General features: G+C 44.3%; 2 protein-coding genes across 4 annotated transcripts in view; both read right to left on the bottom strand.

Moving 5' to 3' along the window:
* Nucleotides 1-10,494, bottom strand: part of CPB2 (carboxypeptidase B2) — a 45,107-nt gene extending 34,613 nt beyond the window's left edge. The window contains exons 1-2 of the mRNA XM_060129559.1: nucleotides 10,438-10,494; nucleotides 258-352 (exon numbers count right to left, since the gene is read on the bottom strand). Of these exons, the coding sequence (XP_059985542.1) occupies nucleotides 258-352; nucleotides 10,438-10,494 (152 nt within the window). The remainder of the gene's footprint in view (nucleotides 1-257; nucleotides 353-10,437) is intronic.
* Nucleotides 10,495-13,621: 3,127 nt separating this feature from the next.
* The window catches only part of LCP1 (lymphocyte cytosolic protein 1), a 55,041-nt gene continuing 40,834 nt past the window's right edge, over nucleotides 13,622-27,828 (bottom strand). For 2 of the 3 annotated variants that reach the window (XM_060128758.1, XM_060128760.1), the window contains 3 exons: nucleotides 21,822-21,945; nucleotides 18,408-18,532; nucleotides 13,622-15,460 (listed from right to left, as the gene is read on the bottom strand). In XM_060128758.1, the coding sequence (XP_059984741.1) occupies nucleotides 15,328-15,460; nucleotides 18,408-18,532; nucleotides 21,822-21,945 (382 nt within the window). In that variant the 3' untranslated portion in view covers nucleotides 13,622-15,327. Of the gene's footprint in view, nucleotides 15,461-18,407; nucleotides 18,533-21,821; nucleotides 21,946-26,470; nucleotides 26,680-27,828 lie in introns of those variants that run through there. The other variant, XM_060128759.1, reaches the window with a different exon arrangement.

Raw genomic sequence — 27,828 nt, 5'->3', positions numbered from 1 at the left:
TCTTCCTATCTCAAGTTTGACAAAAGTGCCAACACAACAGAATCAAATAATGAGATGGGGGTCAGTCAGAGGCTATGAAACCCAGGCATGGAAACTGGTTTTAACCACACAGGCTAGTTGGGTTTTATCAACAGGATGCTGCAAAGGCCCACAACAAAACCAGACTGAACCAGCGAGATCCTAGATAGAGGGCAAAATAGGCTAAAGGTCACCGCTTTCCTGAACTTGATTTATCTCTGTGTTTGTTTCAAAAGTACCTGGTGTTCGGCAGAGATGTTTTGCAGCTGTACTTTGAGAGATACACAACGGTCAACCGCCCCGAACCGGCCCTGACTTGACCACAGGAACACACCTACGTAGATGAAATCTGGAGGTGTCAGAGAATGCGCTTTGCTTCATCACCATGCTTATATCTCCGCCCTAAGAGGGGATTTGTACTCTGTGAGCAGTTTGTGCCGTGTGCAAAGGAGCATGGAAGACTGCGCATGCCTGGCTGCCCCTGGAAGTCTTCGCCCCCTTCCTCGAGCCCAGATGACCTCTCTGCCTCCTAACCCTTAAAGTTCCTTTACTGCCCTCCCTTCTGGGAGAAGGTGCCTTTAGAGCTCGAGCTCCCTTCTCCATTCTCTGGCCATTGAGTAAAAGCCTGTCTTGCTTGCACCGAACAGTTTCATCATTGGCAGCGCAAACCTGAGCCGGAAAGAGCTCCCTGACCCAGCCAGGGGGCCTTCGGTTCAGCCGGGGCCCCAAGAGGGGGGACCTCACATCTCATTCGGTAACAAGATCACCTTATGTAGGGCTTACCATTTTTTCAAATCAGTTTCCTGGCTCCGTGCCCCCTTAAGTCAGAGAGAGGATGTGAAAAGTGTTCAGAGGGGAGACGGGGAGAATTTGTGAGTGTATTTCTTTGCATTAAATTGTTGCGATTCTGTGAATCCCCACTCTCCCAAAGGGGATGAAGTTTGGGGATGTTACTTCCTTCAACTCAGCCTAGTGGGGGGGAGGATGGGTGAGTCTAAGCGTGTTCCTTCAAGTTTAACTGACACAAGCACCGGTGCCTGACTTGCTTCTGAGAAAGCTAAACCTGCATGGGCTGGCCTCCAGTTGACTAGATTAGCCATTAATATCAGAAGAAAAGGCACTTCGTGTTATGTATTCGTTATGGCTCAGATGCCGTCCAATAGCGCCACCTAAAGGACTGGAGAGCTCACAGCAGCAAGAACCTGGAGGTGAAGGCAAAATTCTTAGAATGAAAGATGGAGTCACAAGTGGCTACCTAGAAACAGCTGCCTCTATCCTGGTCTGCAGAATTTCCCAGCAAGGGAATCTCAGAAATCTCTAAGAACTTAAAACCCAAGAAAAGGACTAATGAGAAAAGGAGTCAGGTGTGTGTGTGTGTGTGTGTGTGTGTGTGTGTGGAGAGGGGTGAGGAGTTGTTTTCCTACAAAGATTGAGATATTTGAATAATGCCTTGGTTGGAGTAGACATTCTAGTTTCTGAATTGAGGTTTGCATTTCAACATGACCCAAGGACTACCAATTACTTAAGAGTGGGCTAAAAAGCCATAGAATTTTCTAACTTTCCATGCAAGGGCGGGGAAAGATTACTCTGACACATAGAATATATTGGGACAATGGGAGATGAAAAATAAAGGTGTGGGATTTTTTTGTTTGTTTGTTTTAATTTTTATTGGAGTAAAGTTGATTTACAATGTTGTGTTAGTTTCAGGTTTACAGCAAAGTGAATCAGTTATATATATCCACTCTTTTTTATATTCTTTTTCCATATAGGTTATTACAGAGTATTGAGTAGACTTCCTTGTGCTATACAGTAGGTCCTTATTAATTATCTATTTTATATATAGTAGTGTGTATATATCAATCCCAATTTCCCAATTTATCCCTCCCCCCTTCCCCCCCACCATAAGTTTGTTTTCTATATCTGTATCTATTTCTGCTTTGTAAAGATGTGTTTTGATGATGACTCTGAAGGGATACAGTTACAGATGTAACCAATAACCATTTAGGAAAAAAAGGCTTGCACCAAAAATAAAGTTAAAAATACAAGCACAGTGAGATAACAGGTCACTTTACACAAAAAGTAAAAGGAGGCTCAAGGAGGGCTCAAATTGTTCAAGACTGCATGACCCGTAAGTAGCAGACCTGAGGTTTCAACTCAACTCTCCAGCTCCTGAGCTTTTAATACCTAGGCAACATTTCCTCTGCTGCTTCCCCTCTAAGAATATGATTATGGTCCTCAAGGTCTGTTCCCTGCTGTGGTTTACAGGGATGAGTCACACTCGCCATAGCTCTGAAAGATGATTTTTGAATTTAAAAAGCTGGTGAGATGGCTCTGAACAATGGAATATAGCCCAAGGCTGCAGTTTTGTTTTATGCATTACAGCATTTTAAAGCCACTAGTGCCCTGTTCTCTAAGATGAAAGTAATATATCAGTAGGAGCTAAGTCAAAGAGAACAAGCTGGTCTCCAGGTGGCAGACAGTATATGGAGTCAACAAAAGGAGCTCTTCCTGTGGTCTATTAATAATTCAAAAGCCTCCTCCACTCTCCTCCAACTCCTTTTCCTTCTTTTCATCCTATTTCATCTTCTTTCCAAATAAGTAGCCTCAGCTGACTGGCCACACTTAGGTAATCAGAGCACAATGCAATTAATGACTGTTTACAAGATTCTTGCTAGTATTTTTTTACCCTTTATAGTGTTTGGCCTTTAAAATCAAGTGAACATGGAGACTTTTTTTTTTTTTTGGCTGTCTTTCTCTTTGACATATGGTATTTAAGCCTTTAAAACTTTTTTTGTTTTCATTCCAGAACCTTTTACTGATGAGATTTATCAAAATGCAACTGCAGATCCGCCATTGATTGTCTGAACACAAAGTGCTATTAGGAGAATGATCATGACAAGAAAACAATAACAAAGAGCAGCTTTAAAAAAAGCCAGACCCTTAGCTCTTTTTAGGAGGGGTTATATTTTTTACCCCCAGAAATAATTCATCAAAGTCTGTCGCCCTGAATAAAATTAGACTTTTCTTTTAGCTTTGGTAATAGGCAAGTTGTGGAAAAGCAATGCTCAGAAACATTTGGTAAAAAAAGTATATATATATATATATATTTACTCACAGAAAGAGAGTTTGCGATTTTATTTCTAGTGGAGGAATGGGACCCAGGAATCAGATATGCATCTGCCCACAGAGCTGCAGTTCCCCTTCCCCAGTACATGGGGACCATTACGATAGGTACAAAGTATTAAATATTTTCAACATGATATTATTTGATTAAAATATAGTCATAGTCTCACCCCTCTCTTCAAGCATAGGTATCAATCAGACTTCAAAGCATATGCTGAAGCAAAAAATAGTAAGAAGAGCCATGCGTGAGGGAATTTTTCTCATTCATTTCTTACTATTTTCTTTCTGTGTATTTCCTTTATTTGCCTAACGTGTAGTTCCACTGAACTGTTATAAGCTTATTCGTTTTGCAGCAACATGGTCAAGCTTTGGTATATCTTGCTAGTGGTTGTCTTATCAAGGAGTTTAGTTTACTATATGATGCAGATGGTGGTCTGTAGGTGAGCCTGCTAACCTCTGACACAGCCAGCTGTTATGATGCTCGTGCCAGGCTGCCACTGAGGCCACCTTTAGACCTGCCGTAGTGAGGACCTTGAGACCGGACTTGCAGCCGCGGCCTCTCTTCCAGGCTACCTTCCAGACTGCCTGTCTCTGTCAATTCACTGTGACTAAATCTGACCTCCCTTCAAATTGGCTCTCTTCCTAATTTCTATAATTTTTAGAGGCAATGCTGTGCAGTGAAAAGAGTAGAAATGAGGTGAAAATGGGGTTGAATACAAACTCAACATTTGTTGTTTGATTGGGAGCCAGTGTTCTTCTCCCTGAAGCTTATTTTCCTCCTCTGTAAAGTGTCAGTAAAAAAGACTGGAGGATTGTGGGCACTTAACAGGTTAACATTTCTAAGTGCCTATCCCAGTGCCTGGGACAACACAGATGCTGAATATCACTCACTTCCTCCCCTTTCCCTCTCTGGCAACGACACTGCCATTGCCTACAGTGTCCAGGTTGAACATGCTGAGAGCAGTTTTTCTCCTTCCCTCTCCTTTACCCTTAATTAAAGCCAACTGCCAAGTAATTGGATATTAGAACTAGCAAGAACCTTAGAAATCATAGCCATCTGATTTATTGACAATACATAGAGACATAAGTCACCAATTCTCCTAGCAATTTGTCTCCCGTGTCAATTTCAGTAACAATCGTTTGGTCATGAAATTTGTTACTTGATACTTGGCGATTATATTCAACAAAAAAGAATCAACCAACTCTTCTTAGTTTAGTAATGATGGGCAAACACAGCTTCCAACTCACAAGTCAAACTTTTTTTTGTGGCCGCGCCGTGCAGCTTGTGGGATCTTAGTTCCCCAACTGGGGATTGAACTCGGGCCCTCAGCAGTGAAAGTGCCGAGTCCTAACTACTGGACCGCCAGGAACTTCCCAAACTCTGTTTTCTTAAATGCTGTCCTATGGCTCTTTATGACTCAGTTTCTTTGGCAGAATTTTCCCTGCCCCTGGTATGTCCCTTCCCTCTTTGCCATTCACTGAGGAGAGGAATACATCTCAGAGACAACTGGAGGAGAAAAGGATCATAGAAAAAAACAACAGGAAAAAAAAATAATTCCAAAGGAAACAATATCAATTTTGAAAAGCCTAAAAGTTGACTAATGAATTACAATAATACATATAGCCTCAAAACTATTTACACCATGTTTTATATATGCTAGGGCATGAGTTTGTTTGTGTTCTGTCAAGTGGTTTATAGTAGAAAATCCTAAGGGATTCACTCTACCAAGAAAATAAGAACTAGATATGTTCATGTGTGTGTTCTTTATAACACAACTGTTCTTCCTTTCCTACTCCATGCTGAACACCCATGCACAACCCAAACCTCCTCTCTGATACCTTTATCCTCTTCTCCCTCCCATGTTCTATGTACAAGAAAAAAGTAAATTATCCATAGTCAATGCATAGTACATGTGAAGACAAGAAAAACATAAATCATGTGAAGTGTTAAGGTGTAAATAATTACATATTTTAAAAAATCAAGAGTCTATTTCTTTAATTTTCATAGCTACTGAATATACATGTCATCCAGAATTTTCTCAGTAATAAAACTAGAGCCAGAAAAGAAAAAAAGACCCTAGATCTAGTGAGAGCCTTATTATACTGACATCTACAATTTGGAAGGGCAACATGGAAAGTTTCAGAAAGAGCTGACCTTCAGACTTGAATGTTCTGCTCCCCAGTCCAACGCACTGATTGGATTCCATGAGGGGCAAACAAGCGGGGGAAACGACCCCCCCACCATCTAGGATTCTAGCGGGTTACCTCTGAAACGCGAAGGCATGCTGCTCACAGAACAGGATGGTGGCCACAAGGACTCCAAAGCTATAAAGCTTCATCCCCACAGCGATTTGCTATAAAACAAAACTCTCTGAAGAGAAGGGTCCAGATAGCTGATTACTTAAGAGCCTTCTTTGCACACTGGTTAAAATATAATGGCATGTTCCCTGTTGTTTCTGTGCTCATTCGACTTCGCTTCCATTCCCACCCTCAAAAAGAAAGTATGATGAGAGTTGTTATTCTCATTGTAGACTAACTAGAGAATATTTAACTCTTCAGGGAAGATGAGGCCAGGAATAAAAGGATAGTAATACAGTGGAAACGTGTCTTGTTTGTTGAACAAGACATAGAGTATTGACCCATGGATCTCAGCCCATGCTGAGCGAGGTCTCCTGTGGAGTACTAACTCATTAGGTCTTCCGTTGCTTTGCTCTTTTGCAACATTTTCAACTTAGATGAAGACATAAAAGGTGAGTTTTTCAAATTTATGGCTGAGAAGGAGAGCTTATATGGAGGATTACAGGATCTCCATCCAAAGAGAGTTTTCCTTGTCCATGTGGAATGATGCTCCACCCGTAAAAGAATAAGAATGCTATGTGTGGGGAGCTCTTCTGAGAAGTAAAAGAATCAGGTAGTTGTGAATCATGTTTATTTAGGGAAGCTCACCATAACAGCCATAACACCATAACAGTCTGAATCAAAGCCTACCGTACGTCATCCTGAAGGTAGCACCATCTAACATTTTGTCTGGTGTGAGGCCACATCTAACCTCTGTAAGTGGAAGGACCCTGGTCCCCTTCCTACATTCCCACTGGTAAGTGCATTTGAATGCCCTTGAGGTCAGGGCAGGCAAATTTGCAAAATAAATCATCCTCCCTTCAGTGGACTTCTGAGAAGGAAAGGATTGAGAGTTCAAATCTCTCTCTGGGATTCAAAGGTATTGAAACATATTTAATGGATCGAGGTGACCGCCACTGAAACGACTGGGTTGGCCAGAAAGCTTGTTCATGTTTTTCCATTCCATAACATCTTACGGAAAAACCCGAACGAGCTTTCTGGCCAACCCAATACATTTTATATAAGAAAGAAGGAGAAAAAAGAAGATACATGCGTTTCTGCTCATTTGTGGAGAAAGAAACACAGGCGGGATAGACCAGAAGTCAATGAGATGGGTTACCTCCAGCAGGTGAGTGAAAAACAGTGGGAATAAGAAGTGGGTAGAAGAGGGAATAAGAACCAGGTAGAAGGGATGGGGGGAGGGACATTTCTTCGAGTAAAACTGTTTGAATACCTCTGTATTTTAGAACCGTGTTAATTTTTCACATACTCAAAACAACCAGTCAAGTAAATAAAATGAATACAAACCAAACCAAATGAATGTAATTTTGTTTCAAATAAATAACATAACCACACTGAAGTGGAGAGGGGGAAAAACTAACCAAAGTGAACTTTTTTTTTTTTTTTTTTTTTTTTGCGGTACGCGGGCCTCTCACTGTTGTGGCCTCTACCGTTGCGGAGCACAGGCTCCGGACGCGCAGGTTCAGTGGCCATGGCTCACGGGCCCAGCCACTCCGTGGCACGAAGTCCATGGCACGGTCCTCCCAGACCGGGGCACGAACCCGCGTCCCCTGCATCGGCAGGCGGACTCTCAACCACTGTGCCACCAGGGAAGCCCACAAGGCTTTTTTGATGGACAAACATTTTTGTTTCTCTTGGGTAGATATCTAGGAATGGAATTGCTAGGTCATAAAGATATTTAGTTTTATAAGCAACTCCTGTGCCTTTTTTTCTAGGTAGTTGTATCATTTTATACGCCCACCAACAATATATTAGAGTTCTAGTTGGTCCACATCCTTGTTACCTGACGCAGTCTTTTTCATTTCAGCCATTCTAGTAAGTGTATGGTGGTGTCTAATTTGGCTTTCATTTAAATTTCTGAGATGGTTAATAATGTTGAGAACCTTTTTTGTGCTCATTGGCGATAAGTATATGTGTGTGTATGTGAGTTCCAATCGTTTGCCTGATTTTTAATCAGATGGTTTGTCTTATTACTGATTTGTAGAGGTATTTATATACTCTGGACATCTATATGACACAATAAAAGGCAAAATTACAGATACAGAAAATAGGTTAGTTGTTGCCAGGGCCTGAGGCTGGGGAGGAAGGGATTAACCTACAAAGAGGTACAGGAGAAGTTTTTGGAGTGGTGGGAAAATTCTCTGTTTTGATTGTGGTGGTATTTACACTGTGTACAGGCAAAATTCCTCAAACTGAACTCTTAAGTTGAATTTATTGCATGAAGAGAGAGAGAGAAGAACACAACAGCTTGATCAGATGGACTCCACCCTGGCTCACAGGCAAATCTCTTAGCTTCTCGGAGGTGCAGTTTCCCCTGCAGAAAAATGAGGTTAATGATAACCTACCTCTGAGGGCTGTTGTGGGAATTCAATGGGATAGCAGCTGAAAGTGACCGGCAAAACACCGGCTAAACCGGTGTTTAGCGCTTCCTTGGTGGCGCAGTGGTTGAGAGTCCGCCTGCCGATGGAGGGGACACGGGTTCGTGCCCCGGTCCGGGAAGATCCCACGTGCCGCGGAGCAGCTGGGCCCGTGAAACATGGCCGCTGAGCCTGCGCGTCCGGAGCCTGTGCTCCGCAACGGGAGGGGCCACAACAGTGAGAGGCCCGCGTACCAAAAAAAAAAAAAAAAACAAACCAGGTGTTTAGTATGTCCCATTCATTAAAAGAAAAGAGAAACCAGGAAGGGAGCTGAGAGGGGCCAATGTGTCTCTTCCCGGAGCCTTACCCAGGTCAGGTGAACCTTGGTGACAGCTGTCCTCTTCTTTGGCTGCTCCCAAAGCGTTAGGGGATGAGTCACTGCCCCAGAAGCCAATCTGGTCCTGGTGGATCGATCTCACTGAATCATGTCCCCTAGGGACCCGCTAATTTGTACATTTGCTCTCCAGTCAATTTGGAACATTAGGTGGCAAAAATAATAATGGCAAGTGTTTCTTCAAGAGCCGTAACCCTCTGCCTTTATTAAGACGGTGCCTAAAAGGATAACCTCCCCTGTGAATAGTAGTTGCTTTGCCTTCTCTCAATTGGAGTGGGCTGAGGATAAGGGCAACGCCACCGTGATCTGGACGGGCCGGGACTTGGGTATGCAGCTCAGGCTTACTGTTAGGTAAGCGCTGAGAGAGTCAGTCAATTTCATGGCATTTTGTCATGAGTTTAGGTGCAGCTCAATTTACAAGTTTTCCTTTCAAAGTCTTTCAGCCATTAAAGCTGCATAATCTTGGGAGGTTTGGAGGACACATAATTGATAAATGTGTTTTCCTCCACACACTCTCTCTCATGTTTATTCATGCAGAGCGAAGCAGTTTTAGAATTTGCACAAAGGGTTGGCCTATCTGGCCCCCTGTGTTTCTGAGGGGGGAGGAAAGATGATGCCATCTTGGGAGTCATTGAAGAGGGGGATTTGAGGCCCGAAGGCAGAGAACTCCATCTCAGGTTCTCATGCCCTCGCTTTGGCTACAAATACTGAGCCTGGGAGTCGTGGCGCCAGGAAGGTCACTAGACACCCAGAGAGGCAAATGCTCGTCGGCTGGATGGTTCAATTGTGAAGAAAGCAGGGTTTGTCCTTGAAACACTTCCATCCCTTCATTCCCCGTTTCTAACCATTACTCCCTCTTATGCGTCTATCCGCTTTTTAAGATGCTGCAGCCAGGCCGCCCCTTTGAAGAGCACCCCAGGCTGTATCCCATTGGTTCTCAAGCTTGACTGGTAATTAGAGTCACCTGCGCATCTTTTAAATCTCCAGCTGCCCTGGCCACACATCAGATCAATTATATCAAAACCTCGGAGGGCGGGGCATAGACACCAGCTTCTTGTAAATCTCCTGAGATGATTCCATTGTGCAGCCAGAGGTGAGAACAGCTGGGTTGCACTAGCGCTTCTCCAGGGGTGGCCTGTGAGTCCCAGAATCTCTGAGAGTATCTGTGGAAAATGCAGACTCCTGGACCCACCAGCCCTCTCAGCACTGAACCTCAAGGTGGGATCTGGAAAGTCTGTGTTTTAACAACTTCCCCAGGTGATTCTCAAGCACACTTGAGTCTCAGAATCAGCTCTAAACCTTTCTCTAGTCCATCTGTTTCTCATGATATGGTAATTTTCCCTTTCCTTCAGCCATACTAGTCTTTCAGTTCCTCAAAGATAACCATCTTCTTCCATCCTCTGGACCTTTGCCTATTATAGCTGTTTATCTGGAAGGCATTTTGCTCTCTCTTTGCCATTAGGAAATTGGCAAAGATAACAATGATGAAGCTATAGCCCTAGAAAATCATCGTAAAGTGCATGTTTTGGAGGACAAAAGAGTAGGCACCAAAGGGCCACAATCCCCTCCCCCGGGACAGTTTGGTTTACTAAGTCAGCTAGCTGTCACTGGGGGTCATAGAGAGGTTGCTCCAGAGATGGTGGGAGAAAAGTCAGTAGGTTTGATGGAGGTATTGAAGGAACAAGAGAGAAGACTTAAGTGATGTGCACCAACTGGGGCAGATGCATGAATGCAGCAGCCCTAGGCTGCAGGTAAGAGAAGGCAGTGCCAGGAGACACCTTAAGTTACCCAGCAGGACCAGGGACATGAAGCTTTTGGAGCCTGTGGCTGGCAGTGGGTGCCACAGGGGAGAGAGGCGCCATGGGGGAGAGGGACAGCAAAGGACAAGGCTGGGTGATGGGGGATATACCCAGATGGAGGGCAGAGCCACTTTGGCTACCTCCAGTGAACAGTGATGATGGGGAAATGTTAGTGGAGGGTTTTTTCCATCTCTCAAGTCTCGTGTTACTGGGAAAGTGTGATCTGATTTAAAGTTGGTTCAAAGGCAACTGACTATCAACTGCAGATCTTCTTTTAGGACAGCATTTCTCAAACTTTCATGTGCACATGAATTAAGTGGTGATCTTATTGAACTGCAGATTCTGATTCAGTAGGTCTGGGGTGGGGCTGAGATGCTGCATCTCTAACCAGCTTCCAAGCGCCCCTGGTCTTGGCCCCAAACTTAGAGCAAGGAGGTTTGAACATTCCGACTCTTAACAGTGGGCCCGTGGTCTGGCCCAATCCAAAAGTGCCTGCTTGAATCACTCACTTTTCTGTTGTATTGCACAGAGCTTTAGAATGAAATATTTGCATGCATTCTAATCCTCCAAAAATTAGACATGGTAGCTCTTTATTCACCAAAATACTTATTGAAATGGAACTCCCCACTTTGGACACGCCAGATAATATAAAAATCCCCGCCGTTTTGCCGACCTCTCTCTGAGTTGTTAAAGGTGAGACTGTGGGTGCTGACTAGCTTATCCGTGCTTTTGTGTCTGACCTAAGGTGGGTTATTAAGTATATGTAGACTTTAGACATGAGAAAACATTTACACAATTTTCCTTTTCCTTTTTTTTTTTGGTCACCTACACACAGCCACAGTTGGTAAACTCTGGCTTCTGGAAAATAGGGGGCGAGGACACCGTGGAAAGAGCAGTCCTTGGCAGGCGAGAGTTTAATTCCCGGAATTTTGTTAGGAAACCGTCAAAGGAACTAGATTTCACAAGAGGATCGGTCAGCACTCCTGACTCGTGCTGAGCACCAGCTCTGGTTCCTGGATCATGAGGCCGGCAGAGACGTGCCATGTCTGGCTCACTAAGACAGCACCGCCAGCATTTCATCCAAGCGCACTGGTACCCTGGGGGGTTGGGGAGGTACAGAGAGCAAAGTCGATGCTATCTCAGCAGCTGCTGAATGACAACAGGTACAGTAACTGCAGGGAAGGTGGGCCTCGGAGCCGCCCAGGGACACTGGGAGCACAGGAGAATGTCTCTCGTGCATTAAGTATCGGTCTGAGAGGGGCTGGTGTAAGGTGGGCTGAGTTTCTGTACTTTTTATCATCGAGACCGCAGTTGTGCTCCAAGGGACAGACTAGATTGTGTGTGTGCGTTTCGGTGGATAAAATCGCTAGATTGGCTGAGACTTGAAGAGCCCATCTAGTCCTATGCATTGTCTCAAGACAGGCTCTAATGGCATAATTTCCAAACAAACAGGAATCCATCCCCTTCTAAAAACTCTGCAGGTAGGTCTGTTTCACAACTTTTCTCACAATGACTTCTCTCTGGCATCTCCCACAGTCAGGAAACATTTGTTCATGTCTAATACAAATCGAGTTTTCAGTTACCCAGCTCTCCTTAAAAATCTAGAAAGTGCTTGGCACTGCTGGAGACATCAACACGGTGAGGCACGGTGCCTGCCCACTTCTCATTAGTCGGGGCTCAGATCTTCTGCAAAATGTTGCTAATCCTTCCTTCAGAATTACTCTTTCCCCTGAGCTCCCATACTTTACAAATTTGTTAAAGCATTTATCACATTCTGCTTTTGAGTACATTTTGCATGTGCACATTATCCCCCCGCTGGATTAACATACTTTAGATGTGAAATGGAGAAGATGCGAGGGGCTCAAGGGCCCATCCCAGCTCAGGGCTCTTTGTCAAATCCTTCAAGGAAACTTCAGAGGAGGATTGATGTGTGACGCTACAGTGTTTAATACCTTTGCTAGAGCAGCAACTTAAGTACCTGTACATTAAAATGAACATTCTGAGCACAAGAAGTGGACATAATATTCACTGTGGCTTTATCTGCTGCAGCAAAGGATCGAAACAACCTAAACACCCATTTATAGGCCACTGGTTAACTACAGGTTGGCACGTCCATTCAACAGAATACTGTGCACCTGTTGAAAAGATTGAGGCAGGTCTATATTTGGCAACGTGGAACAGTCTCCAAGGTTTGGTGTGAAGAAAATGAGATGCAGAATGATGTGTATGGTATGCTAATATTTGCAATAAAAAGGGGCGTGTGTGTGTGTGTGTGTGTAACATGTGCATAGACTATTTCTAGAAAGATACAAAAGAAATTGGTAACAGTGGTCGCTGACGAGGAGGGGAACTGAGGTTTCGGGACAGAGGTAGTGGTGGGTTGGTAAACCAGATCTCTGGGGATAAAACCCCCTATTTGTAGAGTCTGATTATTTCTATGCTGTAAATACGCCCACCATGGCCAATTTCAAGATAACAATGGTTTAACATCGGAGCCAGTTGGAGCCAATACGAGCTGGCTTCAAAGCACATCACTAGACACGGGGGTGGGAAGGTGGCCTGCTTCCCACTGTGGACCCTTTGGTACAATTTTACTTTCTGACGTCATACTTGGATGGGCTAAAATGTAACAATAAACTTTTAAATTTAGAAAAATTATCGTGTTCAGATGGCTGTATTCCTTTAGCCTTCTCGTTCTCCAAGAGTCTTAGTTTTCTTCCCTTGATAGTATTCTGCTTTCCTGTACCGGTTCAGTCTTTCTGGCCAGGACCTATCAGTGCAGTCTTATACACACAAAAACACACTTAATATTGGTAACCTCTTGATATGTAGGGCAGGCTGCTACCTCCTAAGTGTAGGAGCTGTAGGAATGTCAGGCCAGGAAAGAGCCGTCTCCAAAGAGCTGCTGCTGGTGAAGCCAGGACGCACAGCTTAAGCATAAAAGCCCAGCTTCCTAGCAGCTGTGTGGGCGAGTGACACATGTGCAGCGCAGGATGTGACCCTGCCAAATAGATGCTTTTCTGTCCCAGCAGCCCACCCGCGGGGGCCGGCTGCAGCAGAATTCCTCAGCAAACGCCTTGCCTCCCACCCCGTGCCGGCCAAAGTGAGGCCCAGACAGGCTAGAGAGGAAACCCCAGGCACCGCCAGCCCTAAAGATTCCTCCTCGAATCATTCTAGAAACCGTTTCACACCAATTCCCAAGTCTGGCTTTTGCTCATGACTGGGTTCAATGTACGTCTGAGAATTTGTGTCTTAAACCTTTCATTCTGGCCTGCTTTTTGTCCAACCCCCTCCAACTTACTCTTCAGCTTTCAGCTAAAATATTTCTCTTTAGACGGCTTCCTCTGTTGTAAGCCTGTCTCACCCTGCCCGCGTCAATCGCTCATCACAGCTGTCAGTGGAATTGTTTATCCTCAGGCTTTCCTCATCAGCTGAGCGCAATGCCTGCCTCATTTACGGTGTATTCCCAAAACCGTGCGCAGTGCCTGACACATTTCAGCCCTCAGTGCGTGTTGGCTGAATGAATGAATAAGTTAGAGTACACTCTTACGAAACCTTCAGAAGACATCCAATACAGGGAACATTTTATTTGGAGAGAACTTGAGCATTACTTCATTTTCATTGTCCTTTAAGGCAGTAACATGCTTCCTGGAGGCAGATGGGGGAGAATTGTCTGAGGCTACATGGTGAAGTGCAGATTAAGACAAAGCCAACCACTTTGCATTCGGATGCAGCAGAAACACAGGTTATGGGCTGGGAGAAGCCACATGTCGGCTTCCTGAGCCCACTGCCAAGGAGCAGATCTGGGGCGATGCATTTCAATTGCTTTGAAAAATGGCTGAGTTCCACTACATACCACCCCTAAAGAAGATACCTCATTGACGAGCCCTTCCACCACCATAGAGGGGGTCTAGTGTTGGTGCCCAGTGCTCTGTTGCTATTTAGCCTTTGGTAAGTTTTCAAGGAAATTGCATAGTCTATTAGAGCTGCTCAAATTCACACTGTTCCTCTGGTTTTATTTTGGAATTCTTTAACTATCCAGTCATTAGCTCTTTGCAAAGCAATGCAGCCAGTTCTTACCCAGCTTGACACCTGGCTAGGTATGTGTGTATGTGAGTGTGTGTGTGTGTGTGTGTGTGTGTGTGTGTGTGTGTGTGTGTTGGCGTATGGGGGTGAGGTGCGGGTAACCGGTCATTGGCACATATGGCCCCTGGGAACTTGAGGGTACCAAAAAAGTAAACATCGGTCCTATGGCCTGGCAGTAATCACGTGCACTATGATCTAAGAGCAAATGAAATCAGAGCAAGGTGGTTCCCAGTCACCAGATATCCAGCCATACTAGATCTAACACACAGAGCTAAATACACGGAGAGGCAGCACCCAAGAACAGATGCTTTTTTTATGGCTCTGCACTGCCCCCTAGTGTCTTGCTGCTCAATGACACCCTCCTTGGATAGAACCTTCCACCAAGAGTTAAGTAAGAATCTATTTGAAGGCACAGTGTTCAAGATGTTAGATCTGGTCAGAGCCCAAATCGTAGGGTTAAAAACAGAGGGCTTCCTATTGGCTGAAAAAATAAAATCTGATGACATTTGGGACCCTAGTTCTGAGAAAAGGCTCTGATGATGAGTCTTGTGTCTTCAGGTTACCAGAGACCCTTGGAGATCCCAACAGCCTGATTTGTCAGATGATCCAAATGGCCCCAAGAGACGGATGGCCAGCAGAGGTCGGCCACAGAGAAGGCAGAGTTCTGACAGAGTGGATTGCAGAGTCACAGGGAGACAGAGTGCAGAAGGGCTACACGAAGGAGGCTCGTAACAGATCAAACGCTGGCCTCCAGAAGCCAGTTTTAGGGCTGGTCTGATGATTCTCCCCACCTGGTTCTCACCCTAAACAAGAAGGCAGCCGATTTAAGCTGGTTCGAAAGATTATGTTAAAATTAACAACACTACATACAGCTTCTATGCTTGGCTATAATGGCAAAAGCAGAAAGGGTGCCTGGAAAATAAGTTCTTTTTGTCTCTAGATTTTCAAAGCAATCAATTCAATCATAAAAAAAACTTTGTAAGAGACTGGGTCTTCTGCAAAGAATAAAGCACTTTTTGTTAAATACACGAAGGCTACTTGGCTGATCAGATACACGTGATTTTTGGAACCTTGTATAACGTCACCAAGTTGAAAACTTCGGAATGGTTTGACTTGTCCCTGTGTTTCGTGGGAGCACCCAGGGCTGAGCAGTCAGAAACGCATGCGCGCCTCCAGTCCTGCCCTCTGGGCCTTACACCCTCTTCATTCCTTTCCCCATGAGGCAAGCAAACACTGTCATGACCATCTTGGGGTTCACTTCCACCAAGTCTTCTGGAAGGGCATATACTCGTGCTCCAATTTTGCGGGCCATAGAGATGGCATACCTAAAAGAGAAAAGAGGGGGAATGAGGGGAGCCTAAGCAAGTATGAAGCGGACCCCTGAGGATCATAGTTATAGTCATTCTATATAATCTATACTATATACTCTCTACTCTGCACTATAAACTAGCTGCTAGACAGAGCTCATTCCTGGTATGGCTGGAGCCAATCACTGGGTTCCTCCTGAGATTCGAGGGCAGATGCTGGCCTGACAAAGCTCCTGACTCCGTCAAACTTGCTGTCCAGCCTCGTGATAATGACCAAATTTATTATTTGTCCTTACAGAGCTTCCTAGCTAGCACCACTTTAGGTACCTACAGCATGCTTATTCGCTTGGGCTGTACAGTGCAGAAAATGTCATAGAACTGAACAAGAGTGTGTGCTAGGGAAAGTCTGCAGACACCATTTCAACTACAGAAATGTTTTTACAAGGCAGAAAAAGGGGAAATGCATCTGTAATACCTCGACCTTACCCATCAAGTCCTTTCTTCCTTGTTCCATTCTAATCCTCCCCTACATGTATGTGTATTTATTTATGATACTATAATAGTAGAATAACCAGAGTTGTTTGGTTTTTTTTTTTGCAGTACGCGGGCCTCTCACTGTTGTGGCCTCTCCCGTTGCGGAGCACAGGCTCCGGACGCGCAGGCTCAGCGGCCATGGCTCACGGGCCCAGCCGGTCCGCAGCATGTGGGATCTTCCCAGACCGGGGCACGAACCCGTGTCCCCTGCATCGGCAGGCGGACTCTCAACCACTGCGCCACCAGGGAAGCCCCTAACCAGAGTTTTATATTACACATTTTTCACATAAGATTACCATAGCTGTAGCAGAATAGTTTTGCTCTGTTTATAGTTATATGAAGATAATTTTTATTAGCTGTAGTCTATTTTCAAATGAGCCCACACTATTACCTGGCAGTCCTTTTCTTCTCCTCATTCATTATCTAGTAACTTCTTGCAGTGGCTACTCCAGAGATTCTCTATTCCACCCAAAGCCCCACTACTCCCTTTGCTCTCCTGAAATGACTTTACTCTTACTTTATTGATCAAATTAATTTAAGAGCATGGGGCCAGAGCATCGCCATTTTTTCTCTTTGTCCATCTCTCAATCACTTCCTCTATATTAATTATTAATGAAATAAAATTAATTTTTCCATTATAAAATAGAGGAAAAATTATGAAAAAGTTAGAAAATAGAGCTTCAGACACCAAACAAACCATGCCCAATCCTGCCACCATAGCCACCGTTAGGACTCTATAGAATTCTTTTTACCCATTTTTCCAAGTAATTTTGTACCTTTTGCCCTCACAGGACAGTGCTTAGGGGCCTGGGCTCTCAAGTCAGACTCTGAATTTCAGTTGAACCACTTGATAATTGTAAAACCTTGGGCGAGTTCCTTAAACTTAATCACATCCCTCTTGAACATCTATAGGTTCAAGGTCTTTTTTTTTTTTTTTTTTTAAATTTCTGCGTCTTCATCCATGTTCTTCCCTCTGCTGGAATAGTCTTCCTAGCTCTTTCACCTGGTCCAGCTCCTTCTTACTTGTCCTTTCAATCCGTCCCAGCTTAGATGTTATTTGGTAGAGCTTCCTATCCCCTCCACAGCACCCTGGGGTCCTCCTTCCATACCATCCCTCACACTCTACTGTAACTGCTGTTGAATTATTTCTCTTCTCTCCATTAGATTGCGCTAGACATCAGCATACCAGGAACGCACGTCCCCACTTTCCCAAACTGGGCACAGAGAGAAGGGCACTGCTGGGATTAGATACATAGCAGGGCTGCTGGGCACTAGTCATTCGTTAACTCTGGACTTGTGTTATGGGTTGAATACGGCCCCCCACGAAACATATGCAGAAGACCTAACCCCTGGTACCTCAGATGGTGATGCTATTTGGAAAAAGTGTTATTTAAGGTATAGCTAGTTCAGATGAGGTCATGCTGGGGTAGGTTGGAGCCCTAATTCAGTATGACTGACGTCCTTATAAAAGAGAGGGAGAAGAGACACAGACATACACACACACAGAGAAGAAAGCTACGTGAAGTCACAGAGACACAGGGAAGGCCATGTGAAGACAGGGTTGGAGATTGGAGTGGTGCATCTATAAGCCCAAGGATGAGGGAGGTGTGGGACAGATTCTCCATCCAGGCCCTCAGGAGGAACCAACCCTGCCGACACCTTGATCTTGGACTTCTAGCCTCCAGAACAGTGAGAGAAGAAATTTCTGTTGTTTGAAGTCACCTCGTCTGTGGTATTTTGTTATGACAGACCTAGGAACTAATACAGCCTGCTCTGAGAAAGGCGCCTGTCTCTCTAGGAAGGCAAGCTTTCCATAAAGACCAGATAGCAAATATTTCAGACTCTGTGGGCTTTGTCACAACTATTTCAACGCTGCTATTGTATCCAGGAAAGAGCTATAGAAACTATGTAAATAAAACCTGATGTATAAAAGCTGACAACAGACCAGATTTGGGCTCTGCTGACCCTCATCCTACAAGTAAAGCAAACAGCAGTTGCTCTTAAGCTGGTGAAGACTCTGGTCTTGAACCCCACCCCTGCCCAGGCACATCCACAGATATTCACAAATAGAATGTTTATATTTGCACGCACCGTGTACAAACTCTATTCAGGAAGCCTCCCATAGATTATGATTAGGAAATTGGTTTTATGAAATTACAGGCTTGCTTATCAATCAGAAGTCAACTGTTTTCAATTTCAATTGTTTCAATTGTTATCAATCGTTTTTGTCTCGTTCCCTCTAACACCTGGAGCCTTAAACGGCTATTGCCCAGTATTGAAAATAATGATGATGGGACACAGTACGTCATGAGAAGAAAAAGCATCAACAGTGAACCTAGAAGTGTTTGCACGAAGGCACAGGCACTGGAGTTCAAAGCTCCCCAGATGCCGGCTCATCCTTTCCTCCCTGACCCCAGGTTTATTTACGTACTTTGCATTGTTGAGTTTCTCTTCATCGTTCAGGCTTTCTGTCTTCAGGAGGTCATAGTTAATGGAACCTGGTTGAATGGCATCAATGAGATCCAGGACGGGCAGACTTGTACTAATCTTTGGGTCCTGCATAGAGAGAAAGCATGGGTTTTAACAATATGCTCCCAAGTTACTTCTGTTTGGCTCAAGGAAAGTGAGTGGTGCTTTCCTCTTAAATACGAATATATACATCCTGGTGTGGGAAATGCCACAGTGTCGCACATGGTGTTTCAAACCAGTCGTCATTTCTGTAGCGGCATCACTAGTAGCTTCCTGGTGGTTCACTAAGTGGGGGAAATCCATTGTCTGCCAACAGGCAGGGAGTCATTCCCAAATAGTGAATGGAAGGAAGTTAGAGCAACTAGAGAAAAGCAGAGAGGTTGATATATAGGATGTTTCATTCAAGTACTGGTTATTAGTAGAGGAAGGGATGATTTGAAAAAGAAACCATCAGAAAAGAGAGACTAAAGACATTAAGAGGAACCCTGATTCATTTTCAGGAGACATCCCAGAGGTGACAGGCAGGGAGAATGATGCGGGCTCAGTTGGATGGGATTCAGTGAATGCTCCTTTCCTGGGGACCTTAGGGAAAGAAAAGGGTCCATAGGTCCAGGTAGACAGTGACAGCAATTATGTGATCAAATGCAATGACTGCAACTAATATCCATTGGTGTCTCACAGTTTGCTCAGCACTTTTTATAGGTTATCTCACTTATTGCCACAAGCCTTGGACAGAGGCATCTAATCTTAATTTACAGCAAGCAAAGGGAGTTTCTGAGGTTAAGTGGCTTGCTAATAAGTGGTGGGGCTGGGATCTGAACCCAGGTATTCTGACTTAAAATCTTGGGCTCTTTCTTTGGCGTCTGTAAACAGTTTGATGGACACACGCAAAGCTGTGAATGCTTTTTTTTTTAAAGGTTCTACCTGATTTTTTTAAAAAAGGAACATGATTTATTTATTTTTTGGGCGGCGTTGGGTCTTTGTTGCTGTGCGTGGGCTTTCTCTAGTTGCAGCGAGCGGGGGCTACTCTTCGTTGTGGTGCGCTGGCTTCTCATTGTGGTGGCCTCTCTTGTTGCGGAGCACAGGCTCCAGGCACGCAGGCTCAGTAGTTGTGGCTCACGGGCTCAGTAGTTGTGGCTCACGGGCTCTAGAGCGCAGGCTCAGTAGTTGTGGCTCACGGGCTTAGCTGCTCCGCGGCATGTGGGAACTTCCCAGACCAGGGATCGAATCTGTGTCCCCTGTGTTGGCAGGCGGATTCTTAACCACTGCGCCACCAGGGAACTCCCTGTGAATGTTTTTAAGGTGTAAATGCACAAAGCTCTGCACCTGTGAGTACAGACATGCCGAGGCAACTGTGTGTCACCGTCTGAGCATAGTCAAGTTCAAACACCTCATACCTTGCGGGTCCAAATCAGAACCAATTCTAACAAAGAAACAAGACACAGGACCCCTGCAAGGTGCTAGGTCTCCAGCACTGGCCCTCTGTAGAGGTAGAATACTATTTTAAAAGATAGAACGGGTCCATTTTCATTTACTTCTGGGTTATGTAAGAACTACCACAAAATTAAGACCAATATACATATAATCGTAATCTAATTTCCACCGTTAGCCTGAGCTTCTATCTCCAGAGAACTTTTTGGTAAAGAAGCACAACCGAAACAAAATGCAGAGATTTGAGTTTCACCTTCTTTCCCACTTCCTTCCCACAGTCTTGGTGGACTGACAGGCAGCGAGATGGCCAGCAGCTGGCAGCGTTCATAGATGAGGAGGGCCCAGGACTGTTTCTGCAATGATTAATCGGGGTGCGCTGTGCTCGGTTTTTGAAGGGTTTCACTTAAAAGCAGTGTGGGGCTAATCTGACATTTTCCTTCTGTGGTCCTTTTGACCTAATCAATTCTGCAATGACTCAGCGGGAAGACAGGAGAAAATTAGCCCAGAGCATCACAAGAAGCAAAAAAATTGCCAAACATTCCCAAGAGTGAATCCCCACAGGATCACCCCGGAAGCTGCTGGGTAAGGAAATGGGATGCATTCCTGTAAAGTGGCAACTGTTTTACAGAGAGACGCATGCCCGGGGCTATTCACTTCATAGCCATGGTCAAGTGACCTATAGATACCCTCCACTCTATAACCTCACCTCGCAGGTGAAAGGTGCTTTCCCCTCCCTGATGGACACCACCTGCAATTACTAGCTGTAACCTCAGGAGTTAGATAGCCCCCAGTTTCCTCACTATAAAATCAGGAAAATGGTGGGACTTCCCTGGTGCTTCAGTGGTTAAGACTTCACGCTTCCACTGCAGGGGCCGCGGGTGGGATCCCAGGTCGGGGAACTAAGATCCCACGTGCCGCCCAAAGCAGCCAAAAAGAGAAAAACCTCAGGAAAATGGTAAAGCTGTCTTCATCATGTCTGTGAAGAGAAAACGAGGAGCCCCCCTGTTACAAACAAGGAGCCCCTAGTACTGAGACCGCGCTCGATCGTGCGAGCACCGCTCTACTGTACTGTTCGCCACCGCCTTCCCAAATCTCCTTCTGGAAGGACCTGCTCACATCTGTCACCAGCCTCCACTTCGACCTCCAGACCAAACGGATGGTAAGCAGAGGGAGGACAGAGCTGGCTGATTCCTGTGCTGCGCTCACAGGGACTGGGCACTCCTGGTAGAGCCCAGCCTACAGACATACCTTCTGCCCTTTCTGGGAGGGGAGAGATTTTCATTTTTTCTCTTGATTTTGAGGGAAAGGATTGATAGCATGATGAACTGCCTCACCCGCCCTGTTAATATAACTCTGAAGGGGGTCCCTCTCAGCCACCCTGACCTTTAAGCCAGGAAAAGGTAGTTAAGATATGACGCAGACATTATACTGTCGATCAAGTGCACAGGGCCCTTGAGGAAGGATCCAGCTAATGTATAAAACATGAGTGAAGAAATGTAATAAAATGTCATACTGTTATTAATAAAAATGGGATTTGGATACAAGTAAACAACTGCTTTTTTCTCAGGGAAAAAAAAAAAAACATCCCATGGGAGATCTCTTAGCATTTTACATTTCACCCTCATTATGTTAACAATCTGAGCCGTGGAGCTATGCACATTTAAAAAACATTATATGTTACATTACTTTGGAAGAAAAACATCTAAAATCCCGTGTAAAACATGATCGGGTTTTTTAAATTAATTATTATGGGAGAAAACGACAAGAAATCTGTCAATGAAATGGCCTATGAACGTCAAAACAATAATGGGTCATTCAAGCAAAATCAAAACGGGAGGGGGAGCCTCAGAGACCTCACACTGAAGGTCAGTCTTGAAAACAGAGTGGAAGCAATAAAGATAAGCTTAATGTTCACGTGGCCGCGAGCGGGAGACACGCATGTTACCTTGAAACTAGAGATGGATGAACTTTTCTCCGCTTCCTTCAATGTTTCATTCACCCAGTGGACAATAGTGTCATCGTTGACCTTCTGCCCACCTCCAAGTTCTTCAAGAATATTCAGTGTGTACCTGAACAAAATCAAGAATGATTTCTGGAGAAAAGTCGCTAAAGAATTCACTATTGTATAGCACAGAGAACTTTATTCAGTATTCTGTGATGACCTATATGGGAAAATAATCTAAAAAAGAGTGGATGTAGGTATGTGTATAAGTGATTCACTTTGCTGTACAGCAGAAAGTAACACAACATTTTAAATCAACTATACTCCAATAAAAATGTTTTAAAAAAGAATTCACTATTCACAGAGAGTCGCCAGCGTAGAAAAGTTTTTTTTTTTTTCCTGTCTCAGAAGATGGCATGAACACCATTACATCTGAGGAAAAAAGAATATGTAATGACACTAGTTCCTTTTAGAATAACAAAATAGAACTTTATACTTAGAGTCAGGTGCAGAGTGAATACCACTGTCCTTGTACAGAGAGAAAGCAGAAGAGAAGCAGGGAAAGGAAAATGAAATAAAGGATTTGAACCAGGGATGCTTTTCTTAAAGGAACTATGAAAATCAAGGAACAATTCAATGTTAGAAAAGCCCAAGCACTTACATCCGGAAAAAACTATAGTTCAAAAAGCTACATGTACCCCAATGTTCATAGCAGCACTATTCACATTAGTCAAGACATGGAAACAACCTAAATGTCCATCGATAGACGAATGGATAAAGAAGATGTGGCATATATACAACGGAATATTACTCATCCATAGAAAGAATGAAATAATGCCATTTGCAGCGACATGGATGGACTTAGAGATTATCATACTAAGTGAAGTAAGTCAGACAAAGACAAATATCATATGATATCACTTATATGTGGAACCTAAAATATGACACAAATGAATGTATCTATGAAACAGAAACAGACTCTCAGACATAGAGAACAGACTTGTGGTTGCCAAGGGGGAAGAGGGTGGCCAAGGGATGGATTGGGAGTTTGGGGTTAGGAGATGCAAACTATTATAATAGAATGGATAAATAACAAGGTCCTACTGTATAGCACAGGGAACTATAGTCAATATCCTGTGATAAACCATAATGGAAAAGAATATGAAAAAGAATATATATATATATATATAACTGAATCACTTTGCTGTACAGCAGAAATTAACACAACATTGTAAATCAGCTATACTTCAAAGCCCAGGCAGCCAACATAATAAAGAAAAAATATAAAAGAGTTTCCTCTGTGTATCACAGAAGTAGAAATATTGGGAATACACAGTAATCTCTAGTTAGTCTCTAGTTTGAGGGTAAGAATTGCCTTAGATACATACTGTTATAAGAAGTGGGTTGTGCAGGGGAAACATTAAGAAGATGCTTCAAGCTCTTAAAATTCCATGGAGCAGGGCTTCCCTGGTGGCGCAGTGGTTGAGAGTCCGCCTGCCGATGCAGGGGACGCGGGTTCGTGCCCCGGTCTGGGAAGATCCCATATGCCGCGGAGCGGCTGGGCCCGTGAGCCATGGCCGCTGAGCCTGCACGTCCGGAGCCTGTGCTCCGCAACGGGAGAGGCCACAGCAGTGAGAGGCCCGCGTACCGCAGAAAAAAAAAAAAAAAAAAATTCCATGGAGCAGAGAAGACTCAGCATTCCCCAAGCTAAGATCTCTCAAAGCGTAAACACAGGGAGAGAGCCAAGCAGTAGGGCAGGTGGGCAGGTCTGCTGGCCTCACGGTTCAGTCTTGTAAGGGGGGAGAGTCAAATTACCCACGCAAGACTAGAATTTCAGTGTGTGTTGTCCAAAATGAAACTCAAGTATTGTGCCATTGAGTCCTGTCTTGAGGGCCTCCCTAAATGAGGTCACCCTCCACTTGGGTGCCCAGGGTTTTGCTCATTACATAATCCATCGGATATCTTCCTCCAGTTACGGCTTCTGCGCGAAACACAGTTCTTCCACAATGGTTTCCAAGTGTAATCTCGGAAACAGGAGCAATGCCCTGCTTCCTTCAGGTGAAAGTGCTTTCCTATCATTGTCGATGGGGAGGAAGAGGGTTTCTGCAACTTTTCTTTATCAAAACAGTAAAATCGTGCGGACCAATCCGGCATCCAAGTCCTCTCAATGACACCTCCCCCGACTCCCTCACATCAGCTGGTTCCTCTTCATTCTGCCTTTTCTAAACTACTGTTCCGGTCATGTCATTTAAAGTGACTCTCCGAGGCCCAAAGAACACAGATCAAATTCCTTAGAATGGCACACGAGTCCGTTCGCAATTTGACCTGAGTGTCCCTTGTCAGTGCCTCTCTCATTTCCTCCTTCCCCTCCTTCTTCAAGGCTTTATGGTCACACACACTCATGCTCTCCCAGCTGCACAGAACCATCAGCAGCTCACCGACCGCACCACGCATCCTCCTGCCTCCTGCTTCCATGACTCAGATGCACGCTCTGCCTTGGATGTCCTTCCTCTCTAGTGAATTTCTAATCCTGAGAACAAGTCCCAGTTCAAGCATCATTTTTCTGACCCATGCAGTATATTAATCATTATTGCTACACTTGCTTCCAACCTGTTTCCCAGAGCTTTTCATGGAGTTGATGTGCATGTCTCTCTGCCTACCTTGTGCCCTTGGACAGAGTCCATAGACCATATTCATCTCAGTGCTTTCACGGGTCAGCAGAGTGCCCAGTACATACTGGGCATCTAGCAAATGAAAGAGTAGAGTCGTAGATGAAACGAACAGAATGATTTTCTCCCAGGAAAAGCAAGGAGAAAGTCAAGATGGGAAATGCTTAGTCTGGGCCCAGAGATGGGACCAAAATTCTAAGGAATAACGAGTACAAATGGGATAAGTTCCAGTTAGATTTTCAAAATATTACTAGTTTGGAAAAAGGCCTGAGGTTTGATCATATCATTTATGTCATAACCGGCTTGTTTCCTAACAGCATGTGCATTAAGTTACCAGCATTTACTATACCATGTAAGAATTTCTGCCTAGTCCGCTCATTAAGAGATGGTGGGTTAGTGTTTGTTTCATCAGGTCACGTCCATAAATAACCTGAGAAACAGACTAGGTTTAATCTTCCAGCAGCCTCACTCATCTCAGGACCAAACTCTCACTTCCCTTTGCCAGGAGGCCCAGGCTGCTTTGTTGACTCTCTCCAGTGGACAGGAGCAGTGCTTTCAAGCCACTCCTTGAGTGAGGGAAGAAAATGGTGCAGAGGAGAAGCTCACCTTTATACAAAAGTCTATTCATGCAAATATAAAAGGCCACAAAGGGACAGGGAAACTTAGACACAGAACATCCTGGAGGCAGCTGACTGCATTCAGGGCTCTGAGAATAGCCCCTCATGGTGGCACACAGCGCTAGGGAGCACAGAGTCGTCCTTCTGCCACCTCAAGGGAGATGTGGAGGTTTAAAAGGAATCAGACACCTGCTTGTAAGGACATCAGAAAAACAAAGGGAAGAAAGGCAAAAATTTAGGTTGGAGACTCCAGTCTAGAAAGTCCACCAAGCACCAAATGTAGATTCAAAATTGAAAACAAAAATCAATTTGGCTTGTGTCTTCCTAGGATTTTCCTTGTGAGATAATCGTTCCTTATCGTGAAACATGTTTTGGGGGGACTGTGCTATTATTAAATGGAACCCTGCAGACAAGATCCCAGTATCTCTGGTGTTTGCACGCCACGCGGTGCGGAGAAGCCCTCTGTCAAAATGAAATGGCCCCGTGAGCTCCAGCTTAAGCCAGGGCCTCATCCAACAGCAGGCGATGGGTGGGGTGTGGGGCTGGAGAAGCTGTGATTATGACTTGTGTGATTTCCTGCCATCAAACACTTGTGTTATTTCTTTAACGTGTGACCCAGAGGGACATACCTCAGTGTTTTGTTTTTCAGGGACCTATCCCCAACTCACCATCCACAGCCTGTTTGATCTGGGGAGAATTCCCTCCGTGGCCTGCCTCAGACTCTCGATTCATCTGTTGGAGTCTGACTATTGTGGCTGTCTGCTGGCAGCCTGCTTGCCTCAGGCTTTTGTCTCCAAACTTAGACACGTGCAATTTGCCACCTTTCCAATCTGAGAATGATTTCCAGGCTACTGAAGGGGAAAGGGAGGTTTAAGCTTTCATTTGTTTTTAGAGGGAAAAATGACATGCCATTTATTGTCCAGATAAATGACCAAATTAGCACATCTGTGAAACCCAATGAAACAAATTCCAGCTAGAACTGGCTCTAAATTTATTAGATCTGTTCATGTGTGGCATACAGAGAAAAAAAAATATCCTTCTGGTGGCATTTACATAATTGTCAGTCATTTCATCACCTTTCACAGTAATGTATTTCTCTGTCCATTTTCTTATAGGCACAATTCTTATAGAGTAAAGACACATGAGAAATATGACTTATTTACCAGGTAGAGACACAGCAGCAAACTAGCCCTTATCTTATATATACTAGCCTTAAACTATGATGTTGGGTCACATTTTTATAAAACTTCCAGAACGAAGATCATATTACAAAGTGATTTTCAGATATTATGAAATTCAAAATAGAATAGAGTTGGCCTGAGTTTTCTTTTCTTTTTTTTTTTTTTTTTTTTTTTTTTTTGCAGTACGCGGGCCTCTCACTGTTGTGGCCTCTCCCGTTGCGGAGCACAGGCTCCGGACGCGCAGGCTCAGCGGCCATGGCTCACGGGCCCAGCCGCTCCGCGGCGTGTGGGATCTTCCCGGACCGGGACACGAACCCGCCTCCCCTGCAGCCACAGGCAGACTCTCAACCACTGCGCCACCAGGGAAGCCCCCCTGATTTTTCTTTTAAAGTCACTAAAATAGAAAATATCAAAGATAATTTCATCTTCAAACCCATGAGTCAATGTAACTGTTGCAACTAAAAAGACTTTTGCTTTGGTTTTTAAAGCAATCAGTACCAAAAGCCAGTCTGTTAAGAATTAAAAACACAGGTGAAAGAAAATAGAGAGTAGTTCAGAAATCGTTTCTACAAATACACCAGTGAGAACAGCCCTTAGGAACTTTCAGTGATGTTCTAGATACATGCAGTGAAATAGAGGCTAAAGTTTCTTTAGCTCTGGAGTTTTCCGTGCCAGAGAAGCCTTATGGCATCTGCCTTCAATCATTAAACAGATCCCAGTTGAGAAAGGAGTAATGGAGCATCATACTTGATAAAGCAAATGTAAATCAGGTAGTTAAATTGATTATGATCATTTCTGATCACGCTACATCACCTGGAGACACTGACATGATTACTCCAAGGACCATTATAAATATTACGATCTGCAGACAGTGGCCTGGGCATAAAGCGGCAGTGCTTAGGGACAAACCCTTGTCTCTGCCATTACCTTGTTAGACATAATGTAATGTGACATATGGTTTCTCGGGCTTCCTTCCAGGTAGAAAAATGACTTAAGTCACACTAACATAGGTTCTAATTAAGGAATGGAAGACTTCTGCCTGGTCAGAGCTATCAGTAAAGGGGGAAAGAGCAAAGCATGTAAAAGTAAACCAGTTCATGCTTACAGATTTGCTGTCTAGAATTCCTCCCAGGCTCATGCTTTTGTACCCAAAATTGTTTACTTTTCTCACCATTTATTTTCTATTTGTATATCTTATTATATTCTACTATTGCTTAAATAATATGGCCACATAGCTCTCACATTAATCAATTTTATGTTTGACTCGAAAAGGTATCTAAAGTTCTCTGTTAAGGAAGTAGCAGGAAATTCTGCTTTTGGTCATGACGGAATAACAGGGACCAGTTTACCTTTCTGCCTTAAACACATAAAGCACAGTGAAAAACTATGAAACGATGTTGTTCAGACATTGGGCAACAGGAAGCACAAAACAGTGGTCCCCGAGAGAAGGGAAACAAATGTGGTAAACCCTAGGATTGTCCCAGATTATTGCATGGAGAGTTTCCAGGCTGCAGTGCAGGGAGAGAGAACTCAAACAGCATGA

Source organism: Lagenorhynchus albirostris, chromosome 18, assembly GCF_949774975.1.
Source record: "Lagenorhynchus albirostris chromosome 18, mLagAlb1.1, whole genome shotgun sequence".
NCBI lineage: Eukaryota > Metazoa > Chordata > Mammalia > Artiodactyla > Delphinidae > Lagenorhynchus > Lagenorhynchus albirostris.
Note: the sequence above shows the minus strand (reverse complement) of the source record. Positions and strands in the feature narration are given on the sequence as shown.